The sequence below is a fragment of the Taudactylus pleione genome, unplaced genomic scaffold (genome assembly GCF_031769625.1).
Source record: "Taudactylus pleione unplaced genomic scaffold, aTauple2 ptg000334l, whole genome shotgun sequence".
NCBI classification, from domain to species: Eukaryota; Metazoa; Chordata; class Amphibia; order Anura; family Myobatrachidae; genus Taudactylus; species Taudactylus pleione.
This window is the reverse complement of record NW_028284735.1, coordinates 4,132,150-4,152,961: the sequence shown is the minus strand read 5'-3', so window position 1 is coordinate 4,152,961 and position 20,812 is coordinate 4,132,150. Positions and strand designations below refer to the sequence as shown.

General features: G+C 41.0%; 1 protein-coding gene across 4 annotated transcripts in view; it reads right to left on the bottom strand.

The window, feature by feature from the left end:
- LOC148508931 (NXPE family member 4-like) overlaps nt 1-20,812 on the bottom strand; it is a 111,075-nt gene that overhangs the window by 70,946 nt on the left and 19,317 nt on the right. For all 4 annotated transcript variants that reach the window (XM_088443818.1, XM_088443819.1, XM_088443820.1 and 1 more), the window contains one exon: nt 19,653-20,341. In XM_088443818.1, the coding sequence (XP_088299944.1) occupies nt 19,653-20,341 (689 nt within the window). The remainder of the gene's footprint in view (nt 1-19,652; nt 20,342-20,812) is intronic.

Sequence of the window (20,812 nt, the reverse complement as noted above, 5' to 3'; positions counted from 1 at the left end):
TCAGTGCATTCCTGTGTTACACTTTCCTATGTTCTTCAGAGTAAATCTGCGACTGGATCCATAACAATTCTCAGTGCATTCCTGTTTTACACTTTCCTATGTTCTTCAGAGCAAATCTGCGACTGGATCCATAACAATTCTCAGTGCATTCCTGTTTTACACTTTCCTGAGTTCTTCAAAGCAAACCTGTGACTGGATCCCTAACAAATTCTCAGTGCATTCCTGTGTTCTTCAGAGAAAGCCTGCGACTAGAGCCTTAAATTGTCAGTGCATTCCTGTGTTACACTTTCCTGTGTTCTACAAAGCAAACCTGTGACTGGATCCCTAACAAATTCTCAGTGCATTCCTCTGTTACAGCTTCCTGTGTTCTTCAGTGCAAGTCTGTGACTGGATCTCTTACAATCCTCAGTACACCCCTGTGCCTACATTCCCAGTGCTCCTCGGAGCAAGGCTGCAGCTTGATCATCTCCAGTAAACATCTAATTTCTAGTTTTAATGCATTTCTAGGGTTCTCAGTGGTAACTCTCAAATATAGTTTCCAGGTCTTCCTGCCACCAGGTCTACCTGTCCAGAGGGCAGCGACCTGCTCACTTGGTGCAGTAAAACCCATATCCAAAATGGAGGAGTCAGTGGTGAAGACCACCAAGTGAGTTAGACTCCGCGCCTCTGGGTTTGGCCACAATACTGTAGGGAGACCTAGTCACTGTCACTTATCTAGGGTTCCCTGGCCACCCTAGCCCCCTGGCTTTTTTGCTCACCTGAGGAACCTCATGTGCGGATTGTGACAAACTGGATCTGAAATTAACTTCGGTTTCAGTTTTGGAAGGCTTCCTTTGCTTCCTCTGACCATCGAGATGGATTGGCAGCTTTCTGGGTGGGAGCGGCAATAGAAAAGTTCTTTATGAATTTGCAATAGTAATTTGCAACCTGAAATTATATATCCCAGGAAGGGAATAGACTTGACCTCGAAGACACACTTATCCAGCTTGCAGTAGAGACTATTGGAATGAAGACATGTCAGCACCTCCTTTACTTGCCAGCAAAGTTCTTCCAGGTCATTGGCGATTATGAGAATATCGTCAAGAAAGACAACATGTTGTCGCGGTAGATCTCATTGACATAGTGCTAGAATACTGCAGGAGCATTGCTGAGACTGAAGAGCATAAAGAGATACTCATAATGACCATCTCGGGTGTTAAATATGGTCTTCTCCTTCTCCTTCCCGAATCTGTATGAGATTATATGCTCCTCACAAATCCAATTTGGTGAAGATCGTTGCTCCACTGACTCAGTCAAAATGTTCTGTGATCAGACGGAGCTGTTTTTAATATTGATGTCATTCAGTCCCTTGTAGTTGATGCAGAGACGCAGACCTCCCCCTTTTTTTGACGAAAAAGAAGTCCGCACCAGTGGAAGAGGTGGAAGGGTGGACAAACCCTTTTTCAAAATTCTCTTGGATATAGTCAGTCATGGCCTTTGTTTCTGCAATAGTGGATAACTTCACCCTCTGGGAGGAAATTTCCCAGCAATTAATTCAAATGGACAATCCCATTCATGTAAGAATATCAGCACCAGCTTTATAGAAAACATCAGTTTTGGGTATGATAAGAAAACTTTAAATTTCAGAGTGCAGAGCACCAATCTTGACTCGCAGAGGTCGAGTCTGAAGGGTAATTGTACCCCCCTAGGGTGCAGCTAGATAGGATGAAGCAGACTCTCTATTGGTAATGCCCATTGCTTTACCAATTCAGATGTGATGAAGTTACCAGCTGCGCCTGAATCCAATAGTGCAGAGACTTGCTTGAAGTGCTTGGCCACATGAAGAGAAACTGAGAAGAAACTGAGGAATGAACTACTCCTAACTTAGTCTCTCCTTGCCGAGTTAGGAGCAGGGGTTTCCCTGATGCTTGGGACAATTGTTGAGCTGATGAGAGGGGACAACACAAGTATAGACAGATTCTCAGACTGTCTCCTTTTCCTGTGATAGTCGAGAGTGGTTCATTTGCATTGGTTTCTCTTTGGGAGGAGAAACTGACTGAGACAAGATTGTCACTCGAGGTTTAGGGTGAATTAATCTTCTCTCAATGGCATTTTCTTTAATACGTAACCACTTCTAACCTGTTTGGGAGAACATCTTTAATTTGGTCCAGTAAGCTGTTCCAGAAGGCTGCATAGATTGCATACTCATTCCAAGAGAGATCTGATGCCAGTATTTGAAACTGCACCAGATACTGGCCTATAGAATTGAACACTGGGTAGCTGTAGAAGGTCTGAAGATGCAGATGACACTCTCCCAGATCTTGAAGATTTGGTGGATTGCCATGACAAATTCCTTGTAAGATGTTAGGATGGGATCCGATCTTTCCCCAGTCTAAGGTAGATGCAGATAATAGGGAGCTGATGCACTATATATATAATATTATATATATATATATATATATATATATATATACCACAATAAGACAATGGTGATGCACTAATAAATAAATAATATACTATGTAGTTCCTGAAATGGCAGAAAAAATTCTCAAGACACCACCTATATAATATTAATAATCTTTATAAAAATGGAATCGGTCAGTACATATAATCACATTTACACTTATAATTAATCACATTTATCCAATATAGAAAGACTCCAGTATGTTGGCAAAACTACTCGCAAGCTTAAGATGAGAATGAGGGAACATCTACTGTGAATCCAGCGAGTCTAAAGGTGCATACACACGGGACGATTCGCTCCATAAACGACTTTGTCCCATGTGACCATGGCAGGGGTGTGCTCAGTGTCGTTAACGACACTGAGCACAAACATTGAATGAAGTCAAGAACGATTTAATTCAGTTCTGGCCACCCTCCCTCATCCCCAAACATGTTCAGCCTGACAATGTCATCAGGTTGGTCGAGAGGATGGGAACGCGCATTGGTCATTATCATTCATCATTTTGGGGCAAAAACTGAACGATATTTTGGACAACTAAACGATAACAATATTGTTATCGTTCCATCATCCAAAAAATCGCTGCATGTGTACAAAACATTAGTTCGGAGGTCTATCTGGGTCTTTAATGGGGAGGATCTTTTTGCCAGCATTTCATATGCTTTGTAGTTATCATATAATACATCTGGACTGCTTTGGCAAGTCGAATGGTTTATGGATGTAGGTTGGAATGCCACACATTAATGTAGTTGAGGAATTTATCCAATTCATATGGCCATATAGGTCAAAATAGTGGTTTTATTATTTTTTGGTATCTTGTATTATCTATACCACAGGTTCTCAAAGTCGGCCCTCAGGACCCCAAACAGTGCATGTTTTCCATGTCTCCTCACAGAATCACAAGTGAAATAATTAGCTCCATCTGTGGATCTTTTAAAATGTAGGTGAGTAATGAATACACCTGTGCACCTGCTGGATGACCTGCAAAACATGACCTGTGACCTGAGAACCACTGATCTATACTATCGGTAGTTGGATTGGGTAATGAGGGTCACCTGATTCTATTTATTTTATAGTTTGATTCACACTAAAATATAGGAATGCAGATATATATATATTTTATATATATATTCATTTGTATAATATTGCTCTCAATAAAAGTAAGATGCAATATAATAACATGGAAATGTATATCTATCTTGAGTCACTCTAATGGTGCATACACACGGTCAGATTTTTCTTCAGATCTGAACGATAACTATTTTAATCGTTCAATCATTCATATTTGAAGGAAAATCTGACATATCTGACATGTTTGTCAGATGAACGATGAATGATGCACATTCCTGCTTGTCAGATAACGATATCTGTCACATATATGATGTGTCTACAGTCAGATTTGGACGATTACATTCATTTTAATGCAGTCAAAAATCGTTCGTAGTTCAAATCGTTCATCAAATCATTCAGATCGTTCATCTGACAAATCTGACCATGTGTATGCACCTTAAATGTAACATAGTATATGTAAAACTATGTTTGATTATTGTAATATGTAACTATCATAGAGAAATCTATTGCACAGGAACTACTGTATGGGTAAATATTACAAAGGAAATCCCTATTTATCAACTTAAATTTATATAGATATTTATATGTACCAGGGGGTGCTGCCACAGATAATATGATACAAGTAGGAACAAGAGAGAAGGATCTGTATATGGTGCACAGCTGTGTTATAAAATATAACTATTATTATATTATGATTAAAATGTTTGTATTTAGAGTAGGTTTGAATTAAAATAGCAAAATATATGTGACATATTAAGTGAAAAAGTGCAAATAAGTGTAAATGTGTACATTAAAATACACCGTGTGCCTATATTTGGTCTTCTTATTTTGAGTAAAATCTTAGGCCCTGATTCAGAGTCGCTCGTTAACAGCAGTACGCTTGTTGCGTTCCGATGTTGCCTAACCGCGCATGCGTCGGTTTTACACTGCGCATGTGCGTACGGCAGATTGCGAGCTTTTTTTGTCTCGTTCGTCAAATAGTGTACAGGAAGTGACATGTCAAATGTGATTGACAGAACAGGGCGTTTTTGGGTGTTGACGGGGGAGGAGATGGAAAAACGCAGGCGTGGCGAGGCGTTTTTTGGGCGTACATACATTAACAAATGCGAACGTCAAATGTGTTCGTACCAACTCATACGTCACTGGATGATCCTCTTTCCGTTAAAAATGCTCGCACAGCTTAGGGGCTGGATAACTCGACCACAGTGGCGATGGCCTTCTCCTCCGTCCCGGCACTCCATGATGTTGCATCGATTAATCACGGCTTGTCAGAAAATCAATTAGTGTTGGATTGAAAACCGGCTTGGTATGTGTTTGGAAAGCAGTTTTTTTGGATAGCACAAAACCGAACGCAGGTGGAAATCATAGCTGCTAATGTCTGGATTACACAATCAATTAGCGTACATTTGTGGGGGTGTATTTTGGCCGCAATGTGTTGTTTTTGGACTATTGTAACAATAATGTCATCATGTTTAGGTTTGGTGCCACATTTTGTGTTTGCAAGGTGATTTTTCCTCCTTAGGTAATGTTTTAAAAGTTCCTTAACGAGCCCTTTTTTTCCAATGTGTAATTTTTTAGGTTGAACGTTGTTGGCTTGTGGGCCCGGATTAAATGTAACCCATTTTTACAATAATGTCAGAATACAAAGTCGTACATTTGATGTAAATTTATTGGTATCCCCCCCCCAAAAAATGCACATATTTAACCAAAACATTTTTGGCAGTGTTCATTCCACAATATTTATTAATTGTGCAAACAATAATTTTTTGGTAAATGTAAATGCAAAAATTAAAAACAATTCACAAGAAAGGAGAGGGAAGTTTTGGCCAGAAAGGAATATGAGGCAAGCACAGAAGGAGTGTGGGAAAAGTAGCCAATGCTGTCACCATTTTTTCGCCCGTTTGGCTGGGGGAGGGAGGGCGCCAGACCGGGTCCGGGATGTTATCGGGCTGGCCTGTCCAGAGGCAGATGTTGTGGCCTCTGGACTAGGCACAGGGCTAGGCACATTTGGAGGATTGGCTGATGTTGTGCCAGAGGTGGAGGATCCTGATGTTCCGGCAGGAAGGCAGGTCGGCTCCACCATGTGCTGGCGAACGAGCTGTTCCAGGGCAGTGGCGATGCGGATGTTGGCCCTGGTATTTTCCGCCAGGGCCTGACTAATGGTCACATTGGCCGCAGCATTTTGCTCCAGGGCCTCAGCCACCCATACCAGACTGGCGTCCATCCTCTGCAGAATCTCCGTATGGAAATCCGATTTAAAATTGAGTTCTGTGAGGAGGGACACTGCCTGCGAGGGGGATTGCCCTGGACTGGCTTCTGCAGGGTCCTCAGCCGGATGTACTGGTTCCTCCCCTGCAGAGCCAGCAGAAATTCTGCGGCCAAGGCTCCCCTCTGGAGCAGACTCATCCGCCTGTGTCTCTGTTGGAAAAATGAGAAAAGACTCACATTAGAATCTACATATTGGCACAATAACATTTCAGAGTTGGTGACCTCACAATATTTACCTGGGACAACATGAGGAGCCGCAAAGTCTGGCATGTCCGTATCCATGTTGGACACGCCAAACACCTCCACAGGCTGCACACACCCCTGTGCCAGCTCTTCTAAATCAGTCAACTCCAATGACACAGGGGTGGGACCCCCACCTGTCCCCCTTGCATGCCTAGCCCTGTCCGCCAGTTTTTGCTTCAGGCGATATTTGAAGTCGGCCCATCTGTGGGATGAAATTGGAACCATTATCCTTTTGTTTAAAATGGGTTTTGGTTTTAGGGGGGGCAAGTGTTTACTTACCGCCGTTTGACATCCCGGGCTAGACGGACATAATCACCCACCCTATTGACATCCACGGCTACCTCTTCCCACATTCTCCACTTCTGGCTTGCACTCATATTCCTGTCTGCCTGTGGCAGGATGTCCACATACTTCTGAATCAAAACCTCCATCTCCTTTCTTGTGAATTGTGGCTGCCTTTTCTTTTTCCCTGCTTTGCCCGGAATACTGGGCCCAGCAGCCACTTCCTTGTCATCCTCCTCACCTATTTGTGTAATTTTGGAGAACTGGCAACTTCACAACTTGCACAATATTATGTTTCTAATTAATCATTGAGTCAAAATGCCTGAAATACTTACCGCCAGACTGTTGTCCATTGTTTCCCTGGTCTGTAGCCATGTCTGAGCTCCAAACAAGAAATACACCAGAATGTTTGTTTTGGCTCGTGATGTATTTATACATGCGACCTTATTTTTCGGCCGCATCATTGATTGTGCGTTCCTATGATCCCTCCTTAATTTGTGCGGGAAACTAAACACTATTTATGGCTTGGGCCATCTCGAGTCGAGGTGGCGTTTTTGGAATGTTGGAGGTTACGTTGGTTGGAGTTGATTGTTGGCTGGTGTAGGAGTTTTTGGAAGTTTTTCTTTTGGATATATTCGTTTTTTTAGTTCCGTTCGCTTTTTTTCTTTTCTACTTTTTTTGGCCGTTTCCAGTTTTGGTAAGTTTTGGGAAGTCAAACTTTGGTTCAATTTGTGTCTCCTTCTGTTTATGATTTTTCTAACTGTTTTTTGGTGTCATTTCATCTCTCTTAGGTTTTTTTTTGGCTCTGCCCCAAAGACCTTTTGATCCGGATTCTTATATATTATCTCTTGGTAAGTTCATTTGTTAAATTGATTTGTAAATGTTCTTGTTTGTCTTTCCGCAACTTTGGTTGGCCTTACACATGTAACCTTTGATTTTCCAAATCCGAAATTTTTATTTTTTTTTTATTTTTTTTTAGGTGCGTTTTTATAACTTGTATTTGCGAACTGATTAGCGCATTTTTACTACTTACTATTGTGACTTGTATTTGCAAACTAATTAGCGCATTTTTACTACTTATTATTGTGACTTGTATTTGCGAACTAATTAGCGCATTTTTACTACTTACTATTGTGACTTGTATTTGCGAACTAATTAGCGCATTTTTACTACTTACTATTGTGACTTGTATTTGCGAACTAATTAGCGCATTTTTACTACTTACTATTGTGACTTGTATTTGCGAACTAATGAGCGCTTTGTGAAATGCTTATTCATCCCTTAAAATTGTTTGTGTTTTCTCGGTAGCATTTGTTGCTTACATTTGGCCTCAATTTGACGTAGTGTGCGCAACGTCGTTTTGCTCTTTGGCCAAATGTGTGTGTCTCCCCTTTTATGTTTTGTCTTGCTTAAATTTTAGAAACAGAAATGGCCAGCATAAAATGATGTATATTTATGTTGTGATTATTTCCAGTTTACACATATTATGACAATACCCCGGCATGTAAGCATCAATGGATGGTATCTTCAAGCTAAGTCAAATTTTTTTATTTTTGGGGGGGTTAAAAAGCCTGACATTCCAATCTTGCCATTTCAGGTTGATATGGGTCGGATTGTTCTGGCCCTGCTCCCGGAAGCCGACCAACCTCAAACTCGTCCCAGGCGTAGGCATCATAGGCGTGCAAGGCCCCAGATATTTCAAACATGTGTCACCCTTTTTGGAATGCCCGATGATGAGGTTTTAAGACGCTACCGTCTTCCTCCCAAAATCATCACAGACACTCTCTCATTAATAGAGAGTGATCTTGAGCGGCAAATTGACAGTCCTACAGCAATACCACCACTTACGCAATTTATGGTGGTGTTACATTTCTGTGCCTCAGGATCGTTCCAAACAACGGTGGGAATAGTGGCGGGCATATCACAATCCTCCTTTTCCCGGATCCTGAGGGCAGTGATGGAGGCCCTTTTCAAGCACCTCCATCATTTTATTCAAATGCCTTTGGATATGGGTGCCCTTAGTGTGGCCCAGGCCAATTTTTACCAAATAGCTGGCTTCCCACACATCATAGGGGTTGTGGATGGTACTCACATACCACTTCAGCCTCCAGCACGGCTGGAGGCAATCTTTAGAAACCGGAAACACTATCACTCCCTCAATGTAATGGTGGTATGTGATGCCTCCCTCCAGATCCTATCCCTGAATGCAAAATACCAGGAAGTGCACATGACTCTTTCGTCATCCGACAATCAGGGATATGGCACAAATTAACCAACCTACAAGCTGGTGATGCGTGGCTTCTGGGTAAGTGGAGACCTTTAGTACATAACAATGTTAAGCTTCATACAGAGTGATCCTGATGTTGACTATTCTTTTTCACAGGAGACAGTGGCTACCCTTGCATGCCCTGGCTGCTCATTCCTTATTTGGCTCCCACACCAGAGCCACAAAGTGAGTATAATTCTGCACTTACAGCCACCAGGCAAGTGGTGGAGCACTGTATCAACCTTTTAAAAGGCCGATTCAGATGCCTCCACCGCTCTGGTGGCGAGCTCATGTATTTGCCGGATATGGTTTCGAAAATTGTGGTCCTGTGTGGGATATTTCACAACATCGCCATAAGGAGTGGTGTCCCAATGCAGCCAGAGGATGCCTTACCTGAGGATGGCCCCCCCGAGGTTGGTCGGAGGTCAGTATGTGGGGGGGGCCATACGTGATGATGTGGTGGCCAGATTTTTTAGGTAATTATTGACAAAACAACAGTGTTTATCCCTAATGTGGTAGGGTTTGTTTGAGAACATCTAATTATTTATTTTTATTTTCTCCATCTTCTGTTTTTTCACATAATCTTTGGCACTCCAACGATGACTACTTCCTGCTACCCTTACAAAACCTGTATGTGGACATTTTGGGGATATATTATGGAACCCATATTGCAACGCCATATTTGTGGAATCATGTTGGCATGGTCCTTCGTCAACCAGTTCTTGATTTGTTGTTTTTTTATTTGATTTTGTTGGTATGTGTTGTATTTGTGATTATCACTGTGTGTTTAGTTTGTGAGTGACCACTTTGATTTTTCAGTTATGTTGTGAATAAATGTTTTGAGAGTGAAATGTTGTACCTTTTTTGGAACGTTACAAGCAAGTGTAACCAGGTTCACACACGTTACATTTGACTAAGGGGTAATCCAGTACTGACGCCAGTTGAGCTAAAATGTAATATGTTTTCAGGGTCCAAACCAACACCCAAAGGAAGCCTGTACAATCATTTGGCTTCGTAAGATTGGCCTAAGCAGCTTGCACCCCAACTAGGAACCTGTAAAATGTAGTAATATCTAATTGTGACTACACCAAAAAAGGGAAAGAGATTGTTACTGTTATGTGTTTCTTGTGGCTGTTTTACATAAAAATACAACACACAATCTTAGTGTCAAAAAATGGTAATCCTTGCAGGAACAGTCTACTTATGTCAGGGTAAACAATCTGTGATTTAGAAAAAACGAAGGAGCCAGAACGTTACTTAGAAAATAACACTTTATTTATAAAATGGCCAAAAAAAGAAAAACTAATCCCTAAGGAGGACCGACATATGGTCAAGGACCACCAGCACACCGATTATATTGTGGTGCATCCGGGCCACACAGGCGGATAATTCTGCACGACGCCTCTGTTCCTCTGTGGGTGAGAAAAGTGTGGGGATTAATAAAACAATACTGAAACAACATTAAAAAACAAGCCAAAACCAAAACCCATCAAAAATTAGAACAATAAAAAAAACCATAATTACACCATTAAAACACATCAACCAAAAATGGGGTAGGCCAAAAATACAAGGCCAATGTACAAATTCCGACAGGTGTGATATGTGTATGTTGAAATCAGCAGTAACAGGTAAAGGCAATCGGCAAAATCCCCAACAGTGTAGCCAAAAAGCCCCAAAAAAGGAACCACACATGATTACATACAAACAGTTTGTGTCGATAAAAAAACGCAAAGAAAAACATACCGGAAGATACAACGCCAGCTCCGGAAGGCCCTCCATCGTCCTCCTCGGAGGTGCCTCCATTCCCCAAAGATCGGGGCGGGGTAATTACCGACTCCGGGGAGGGGGTAATTCTAAGAGGGGTGGTTGGAGGAGAGGGGGAATTGGGACAGAGGGGAAGGAGCCCCGAAATTTCTGCCAGAGGGTCTTGGAAGGCTGGGGAGGAGTGGGGAATAGGGGAATTAGTGGTAGTGGAGTGTTGGCTGGGGGTTGGGGAGAGTGGCCGTGAGCGCCGTCTGGCCGGACGATGATGGCGTAGTCTTCGCTGGGCCCCTAAAAGATGTGAAACAAAATGTGGTTAGTTTCAACACAAATCCGCGAAAAACACCATTTTCGAATCCGCCCCCCCAAAAAAGGACCATGCAGATATGAGTACAATGAATAAATATGAAATACAGGGAAAACATGGCCATGCAGATATGAGTACAATGAATAAATATGAAATACAGGGAAAACATGGCCATGCAGATATGAGTACAATGAATAAATATGAAATACAGGGAAAACATGGCCATGCAGATATGAGTACAATGAATAAATATGAAATACAGGGAAAACATGGCCATGCAGATATGAGTACAATGAATAAATATGAAATACAGGGAAAACATGGCCATGCAGATATGAGTACAATGAATAAATATGAAATACAGGGAAAACATGGCCATGCAGATATGAGTACAATGAATAAATATGAAATACAGGGAAAACATGGCCATGCAGATATGAGTACAATGAACAAATATGAAATACAGGGAAACATGCACACGCAGTTAGGGCCACAAAGAAAAACATGAAAACCACAGTCTTACTTTCGGCGATCTGCATGCGAAAGCATGCCAGCAAGCGGGGCGTCCGCCGTTGCAGGTCCGACCACCTGCGCTCCAGCTGCCCGATCTGGCGGCGTTAGCCGAAGGAGCGCAGGCGGGCCCGTACCTCCGCATATGCGGAACGCTTTTCGCGGTTGGTGATGGGTGGAGGCTGGCTGGTGATCCGCCTATCCATGACCTCCGTTAGCACCAGCAGCTCGCGCCTGGTGAATGCGGAGGCTCTCATGATGGCAACGGTGTTTTTACTAAAAATCATTTTTAATAAAGTGCCCCAAAATTTTTTGATTGGCTAATGTATTTGGGTAATTAACAGGACCAATTCTATTGGTTAGTGTATGAGTCATGTGTTCGACAGGGCCAGAAATCTCTTGAGACTTATGATAGGCTTGATGCAGTGACATGCGTAAGCAAATTTAAATAAAGAAATGAACTCCGGGAAATATGCGGGTAGAAAAACAAATAGAACAATTATTTAATTGGGGCTAACATGTATTTTGACAATTAAAAGCGAATGTTTAAGCCGTACGTATTCTGCGGGTAAACACAAACATGGACATGAATAAAGTTTATTACATTGTGTTAAAAAAAAAAAAAAAAACAATTTAGAGAATTGATATATTGATTGGCATGATACGATTGAGGGAGGTAGGCAGAATAAACGAGCAGTTAATCGAAATCTGACAGTCCAACTTCCGGGTAGTACTAGTGCGTGCGTTCCCTTCAAGCCACTTCGGGGATGTACGCTCGCTATTTGGCACGCTCGTTAGTTAGAGGAGGGGTCGCTTGAGTTTGGGGAGGATGTTTGGCTGCAAGCGAAAATACGAGCGAGCGCTTGAATTTAAATAATTTTTTACGTACACCGAACGTACGAACGGCCACTTGCGTCCGGGTCTGAATGAGGGCCTTAGTCCTTTATCTTGGTTTGTATGAGACAAAACCATTTAATGTTTGTGAGATATGCATGGATTGATGGTAGTTATATTGATTTACATATAAACACACTCCTTTATTGTCTGTGGGCCTGATTCAGACCCACAGCCTGATGGTTTGCGAACGTGCATGCGCATGCTTCGTTCTGCGCGTGCTGTGCGATTGCAGGCACTACATTGTGCGATTGCAGGCCGCTCGCTCGCTCAGCAAAGACAGCCCAGTGAAATGAGTGACAGGAAAAGCCGTTTGTGGGTGGTAACAGGGGCAGGACACTAATAACAGGGGTGTGGAGGTGCGAACGCAGGCGTGCCTCGGTGTTTCAATGCTGTTTTTAAGGCGTGCATAATTAACAGGCAGCATAATAGTACATGTCACATGTCTGTTTTTTACACTGAAGTCCTCGCAGTGCTTGCGGCAGGGTAAGGCAACCACAAGCGCTGCGATCACTACCGATGGTGCTCGATGTACCAATGTTTTAATACACTTCCTGGAGATGACGTGCGCTAGTGGGCATCTACATACGCTAATGGGTGTCTGCATACACAGAGCGATCGCTCGCACAGCCAAAGTGGGTGTGCTTATGCCTTGGCGAGCGTTCGCTTCCCATGCCGTCACTTTGACAAATTTGCCTAAGCTGGATGCGAGCGATCGCATTTAGCGAGCGGGTCTGAATCAGGCCCTGTGTCTGTACAGACTTGTATTCTAAATCTGGATACAAAATTATATTGTGCAAGATGTTTTGCAACAATTGGAACTATCCATCATTCCTTAATAATATGCATACAGTTCACTATCTTTTATATGGGGATTGGACCTCATAACTGTCTAATGATGTTAGAGTGTAATTATATAATGAATGATATATCCATATCCTACTATATTGATACCTTGTATTGGCTTTAATTAGTAAGAATATATTGTGTTAGCTGGTTTATTCACTCTTCCTCAGCATTAAACAAACAATTCTGACACTGCCTTTTACACTGACATTTCAATGGTTGCGGGGTTCTGCCGACATGTTGTAAATCCAAATTTAGGAGATAAGGACTTATCTTCCATTTGTGTAAATAACAAAAATACACCAGCCACTCAGTATGGTGGCTGAAAGTGTCAGGAGTTACACACTGTGCTGTTCAATATAGAAGCATAGATTTCCAAGCATACAGTGAATATTAATTGGTTTAGTTACAAACACACTGACATGCTGCTATATAGTATCTGAAGAAGAGTGAATAAACCAGCTAACACAATATATCCTTACTAATTAAAGGCCATACAAGGTATCAATATAGTAGGATATGGATACATCATTGATTATATAATTGCATTCTAACATCATTAGACATTTAGAAGGTCAAATCCCCATATAAAAGATAGTGAACTGTATGCATATTATTAAGGAATGATGGATAGTTACAATTGTTCCAAAACATCTTGCACAATATAATTTTGTATCCAGATTTAGAATACAAGTCTGTACAGACACAAGACAATAAAGGAGTGTGTTTATATGTAAATCACCATTAATTAGCTTGTTGAATAAACTGCTCAAACGTTCCCTCCCACTGTACCAGCTGACCTAGCCTCTCCTGCAAAAGGGAATCATTTTAAAGCCTGCACACACAGGCTTGCCTGCCACTGTAGCCTGCATCTTAAGCATGTCATCTGAAGCATGGAGTTAGAATCGGAGTTCGCACTGGATTTGGACTTTTGACTACTTTCTAACCAAAATTTAAACAATTTCACGAACACACAGGAATGCTGCCACTCCACCTTCATTTACACTCCCCTAAGACTGGGTTTGGCTGCTGTCTCATGCTGCAGCCAAATCGAACTCCACAAACTGCTTGATGCGATAAACCCACAAACTCGAGCGAAGGAGACGCTGTTGCTTTTTGCAGATCACTCTATCATTGTTTAATTTCTGATTAAGTTTATAACATGGTTTTAACTTAAAATGAGGTCACCTTTTATTCTTTTTTATTTTTTCTCCACCTGGACATTATACTTCCGCTACTTGCACACCCTGCCAGATGTAACCTACGCAGTGCGCCCCAGATGGCAGCCTCGGATGGTTCTTTCTTGGGCAGGATGAACAAACACGTGGATGTATTCATTCAGTGCATTTCATATTTCAAATGTTTCAGTCACCCGTAAATCTCATGCCCGAACTACAGCACTGTTTGCTGCATTTACTATTCCCTGTTCTGTAAAATGTACTTCCACCTCACTGTATGCTATTCCGGTGTGCTATACATCCACTGAAGTGCATCTTCCATGGGCAGGATGTATATGTGGATCTATTCACAAAGGGTATATCATACTGCCACACATGTGTCAGTTTTCCAATATATTCCTTGGGTCCTTGTATGGTTTATCACCCACAGTGTAACCTTCGTAGTGCGCCCATCATGGCTGCCTCACCTGGTACACTCGTGGATGGGATGAAAAATACATGGACCTGACTATTATGTTGGGACCCTAGTCCTAGCATGAGGACATTGCAACCACCCATTTTGTGTCATCTCTTCTAGGCGTAACCTATTCCTCCCAGGGTAATCCTACGTAGTGCGCCCAAGACAGATGCCTCATTTGGTACCTTTGTGGGTGGAATATATAACCCATGGAAGTTATTTCCCAACATGTCTGCACCAACCCCACAATATGATTATTGTGCTCTCTAGGTTTCAGTTGATTTTAATTATCTCGGTGTGGTTTTCTATTCTTTTGCAACACCAAATCCTTGTACAATGTACCATGTTTTGTGATGTCTGTAAAGTGACTGAGTCCTATGGCAGAAAAGCTCTATATAAAAAAAATTATTATTATTATTATTATTATTATTATTATTATTATATAACTACCATCAATCCATGCATATCTCACAGACATTAAATGGTTTCATCTCATACAAACCAAGATAAAGGACTAAGATTTATACTCAAAATAAGAAGACCGAATACAGGCACACGGTGTATTTTAATATACACATTTACACTTATATGCACTTTTTCACTTAATATGTCACATATATTTCACTATTTTAATTCAAAAATACTCTAAATACGAACATTTTAATCATAATAAAGTAAAAGTTATATTTTATAATGCAGCTGTGCACCATATACAGATCCTTCTCTCTTGTTCCTATTTGATTATTGTAATACCCTGGTGGTGCAGTGGTAAATACTATGCCTTATATATGGAGAGACTGGGGTTCGAATCCCAGTATTTAGACACAAAAAGACTAAATTAAGAGAAATGCTGATCTGAGCACACCTAGGTCAAAAGGTGTGGATGATATGTTGATTGCAAAGTTAAATAATTGAATGAAGAAGCAGGTATATAAGGATGTCCTGTCCTGTATATGATTCCTCTTTGAAAAAGGCCCCTATATTGGAGCGAAACCGGTCAGAGATTTACCTGCCAGTAATTATATATTGCAGTAGATTTGCTGCCACATTACTGAAACTGGGATCTTGTGCTGTGGAAGGGGGGTATCCACTAGGCGATTTTAGCAAGCGATTGCACGATAACGATGTAGTTATCGTGCAATCGCTTGCAAATCGTGCATGAATCGGGCATGTTTTGGTCGGAAGCTACCAGCGATGCACGTGCACGCTGGTTGCTTCCGACATCTATCATTGCCCGTACATGCTGGTCAACCTGACGATCCCGTCAGGTTCAGCATGTGCAGGGATGATGGATGTGCCTGGACTGAACGAGTGAACGTTTAGTCTAGGCACATCACTAGATATACAAACGAGAGCACGATTGCAGTGTCATAATCATGCTCTCATTTGTATATCTAGTAGTGGATACCCGCCTTAATAGACTAAGGGGCATATGTATCAAAGCTTGATGTGAGATAAAATTGTGAAATATATATCACCAACCAATCAGCTCCAAACTATCATTTGTTAAACACAAATGATTGGTTGGTGATATATGTCTCACAATTTTATCTCACATCAAGCTTTGATACATATACCCCTAAAGGTGCCCATACATCAGTGACTGATGAAATGCCGACCGCCCACTATTGCTGTTCAGCAATCCGTAGCAGGATCGCTGAAATTTTACATGTTAAATGTCCCCAGTTTGACGATCACGATTATTTTTTTAACACGATCGTCATATCAGGAAAATCCAACATGTTGGGATTTCTGCGAGCCTGCGATGCCGGGTTGCAGCATCACAGGATCGCGGCAATCCGTTGCTGATGTATGGGGCCCTTGAGTCTCAAGCAGGGAGCTGGAAGCTACATCAGCACATATATACAAGCGGCTGTGACTCAGAACAGCTCACTTTGCTTGGGATTGTGCATTGGAAACTCCCTTGGTTATCAGCTGCACATGTGAAACACCGACCGGACCCCCACTACTTACCAGAAGTGCCCACCGTGAGCGTGTTTCATGTTAGAGGCAGTATATTTTATATATTTCTCAGTAATTCTCAGGAGTGTATTTGAGTCTTTCTATATTGGATAAATGTGATTATTTATAAAAGTGTAAATGTGATTATATGTACTGATCTACTGTATTCCATTTTTTTTATAAAGATTATTAATATTATATAGGTGGTGTTTTGAGAATTTTTCTGCCATTTCATGAACTACATAGTATATTATTTATTTGTTTATTAGCGCATCACCATTGTGTTATTGTGGTATATCTATATTAGTAGTGGGCAGACATAAGCCCATTGGGTGAATTTGCTGCTATTATTTATAATATTCTATTCATTGATTAGCGCTCAGTCTTTTTGTTTCTCAGTTTATGATGCAGTATATGCCACACGGGTATGGTCTGTAGGAAAATAGCTAGGTTGAAGCCCAAAGTGTATTTCACATTGATTTAAAAAGCCCCAGCAATTTCTGGGGTTCCCATAAAATTTTGCAGGGGTAGGAATGTTCAGACAAGGTGCCACTGAGGAAACTGGAACCAGAGAAATCTGAATGGATAAAGTGGCAGCTCTTGAGCCTCTCAGAGTGGTTTGGATGTTATCTAGCAGGTAAATCAGTTCTTGGAGGAACTGTACCACATGACCATGCACCGCCTCTTGGTGTTCTAGGTGAGCAACAAGATCAGGTGTAAACTTAAACCTAGCAGCTTGTGCCTGATTCTCGGCTGGATCCATAGGGCCAGTACCAACTGTCATGCCTGAGGGTTGGTTTGGGCTGGAACAGACGTGTGAGGCTGAAGAGGAGACTTGGGAAGTGTGAATAAACCTGGATGACTTGAGCCAGGACATCCTCATGTATTGCTGTGAGGAGGTAGATAAGCTGCAGAGGATGATGGGCCCGAAGGCAAGAACAGGAATTGAAATTCTTTATTAAACAGCAGGTTGGAATGAAAACTGGAGATGATAATACTGAATGAATGAGCAGAATTGGATTGGGACAGATGATGCCGGATTGAGAGCTGGGTCGGTTTGAGACCGATGTTGATGATTTGAAGAACTTGATGGATTTGAATCCGATGTTAATGAATTGATCAACTTTATCGGTTTGGACTGATGTTGATGAATTGAAGAACTTAATATGAGTCCAATGTTGGAAGCATCAGATGAATTGTAAAAACCAGACTGGTGTGCAAGATGGTATGGGAGACTTGTTTACCAGATATAGGAGCTGGATATAACGGACTGGGACCGTTCAGATACAGAGATACAGAGTACCTGGGAGCTCAGTACTGAGCTGTAACTTCAGCAATAAGCAACATTGTACTGGCAACAGAGGCCAGTCTGAAAATGGAATTTATAGGTGAGGATCTCCAGGGATTGGATGCTGCAATCAGCTGGTCTAGGAGCAGCGCTCTGAGTGGAGGAAGAGTATAAGGTGACAGAGTCCAACATGGTTGCGACCATACTGTTGTTTAGGAGGGAACTCTGGCATGCAGCCTGTGTGCCATCATGCTGGGAAGACACGTTGTGAGCAAGAGGCTGCAGAGAGCCACCTCCATGCTCAGTAACAGGACACTGAGCGGACAGGACAGGAACAGCACAGGCAGACCTCAGTACCAGCCGGGATAGATGTGCAGCATGAGTGAACCTCTGTGCTATCCTGGACAGGCACTGGAGCAGTAAGAAAATGGTTTTAATAGTGCGGAGTGTGACAATATCAATATGGAATGTGACACCACACCTTATTAAACAGTGGCACTCTTAACACATCATGATGATTCACAAAGTGCATTTGCATTAAGATTATTAATTGTGGCAGGAAGCAATGATGCACAAATTGACACTGAAGCTTTACATTTTGTATGTGGAGTAATGACAATCCACCAATATGTTTTATAAAACTCATATTGATCATTGATCACCATCCTCTTGTGATTACAAATACAGTCATTGCCCTTTGGTGTTCACACTTATGAGATTGAATTTAAGAGAAAAATATTTCACAGCAATAAGCCGATGAGTTTGTCCAAACAGGCCAAGAAGATATGTATCACTCAATATGGTAAAGTAGCTTCCCATATCTAAAACCAGAAATTATACAGTATTATCAATCATATTTCTATATAACAAAACAAGACATCCTGGATTCTCAACAAGAAGAAATTAACTGGCTGTTGGTAAAATAACATTAATGTGTTGTTCTACAGTAAATGTGACTACCAAGCTTTGAACAATAGTATTGTAAAAGTTACTTGACGGCATGACGACCATGGCACAGTGAAAATGAAGGCCTTAGTTAGGAAATCTATATGATGCATGAAATCAAGGTTAGTTTAAATCAAAATCTAAAACATTGTAAAGGATGTATAAAAATATCAAAACGCAAAATATCTCCTCAGCTACACTCCAGGAATTAGCGTTCATCTAAATGGGAAATAGTCCATATTTGCAGGTACATTCATGGATCAAGTTTCTCATTGCATTGAATCCACATTCCAAGTGTCAGAAAGTCCACAAGATCATGAAGTTATATTATCTGAGCAAACTACTGCTATTATGAGAACTATATTCTCCAGATTTCCTGAACAAATGTATAGGGATAATGTATTTTTCTGTGCGAATATCGTATTCAGGTGAAAGTGGCTAGTATAAGCACTACATATCTGCATTATAGGTTATTATTTGGATATTGATAACTGGGATTGATTTAACATGTAAGTGTTGTGAGATAAGCTACTGTAGGTAGTAACCGAAACTTCGTTAGAGCATTCACCTCTTGTAATGAAACTGGTGAGAACTAATAGTGAGCATGCACTTTTTTACAAGACATATTGTAACATGAAACAAACAATTACATCATTTTTCAAGATATTTGTTTGACACAACTTTTAAGAAGATTTTGCAATGTCCTGCCTATAAGAAATATCAGACAGTAACATGTGTCTTCATCTATATGCCTTGTTGACTCTCCTTGATCAAACAAACAAAATGTAAATGTACAGTAGCATGTATAGTCATAATTGCATTTTCATTTTCAAATATTGATTATTTGTTAAAAGAACTAATATCATGTTTTGCAAGACATTATACAGTATATACATTTTACAGTATTTTTGACAAATAGAAATAAGTCACATACCTGACAAAGAGGCTGTCTTCCAGATTGGTCAACTGCGATTTAAAAGTAATCCAGCTTTTATAGTCTGTAAACGACTCACAGGAAAAATCAGGATGTTTGACACAATAAAAATATTCTTCATCTCTCTCGTCCTTATACTCGCAGAAATCTTTTTCAAGGAGGTCATGATGGTCAAACCCGCACTTAGTCTCTGCTTGCTTGCCTTGACTTGTGAACCTGCCCAAGTAGTCTACATAGCCATGCCAGCTGTTTCTTGCCTTCCAGATTGCAGAGACTGCTTCACTTGGGTGCATGAGATAGACCGTCACCACAACTTTACCTTCCCAAAATACAGTAAAATTAACATAATATGTGCCATTGTTACAGTCTTCTATCCTACCAGATGCTCTTCCATCTGAGTTAGAAATTATTGCTCTTAAATAGTCTCCTCCATATGTTTTCTTCTTGCCCAGATAATCATATGCATCAATCTGTACTGTCAGTAGATCACCAACACAATAACTCTTTTTGGGGTTTCTTATGAAGGCTTTGCTGTTTTTAGCACTTGTTGTGTAGTCCATATGGGTAAAAGTCACTTTAGGAATTTTTCTCTCTACATGATTAAATATTTGGTTTATCTGTACTTGAATATCTGATACTGATTGAACAGTCTCATTGATCACTTGAGCATGGATCTCCGATCTGACACACTACAGGGATACATGGAAACAAACACATTAACAATGTACGTGTTCAGAACAGGCTTCAGATCTTAATTTATAGTATGTATGTATTCATTTGTATATATATATATATATATATATATATATATATATGCAGCACAGATGGTACAGCACTGAGGTCATGGGTTCGATTCCCACTATAGCCCTAACTGTGTGGAGTTTGTATATTCTCCCTGGAGTTTGCATATTCTCACATATACCAGATAAAAGTCCAACCCTTTTTATTACCAGCACGGGCAGGTTACAGCTTCATACAACAGACTTGCAATTTCAAGTTATTTAGGCTGTTCTCCAAACAGCATACAGTATGTTAAAGCAGTACAGGTTCACATCATCTCATAGTTGCACAGGAATAGTCAGCATCAGTTCATATCACAGGAACAGTGGACCCGATATCCCACACACCCTTCTGGATGCTAATCAACATCAGAAGCAACA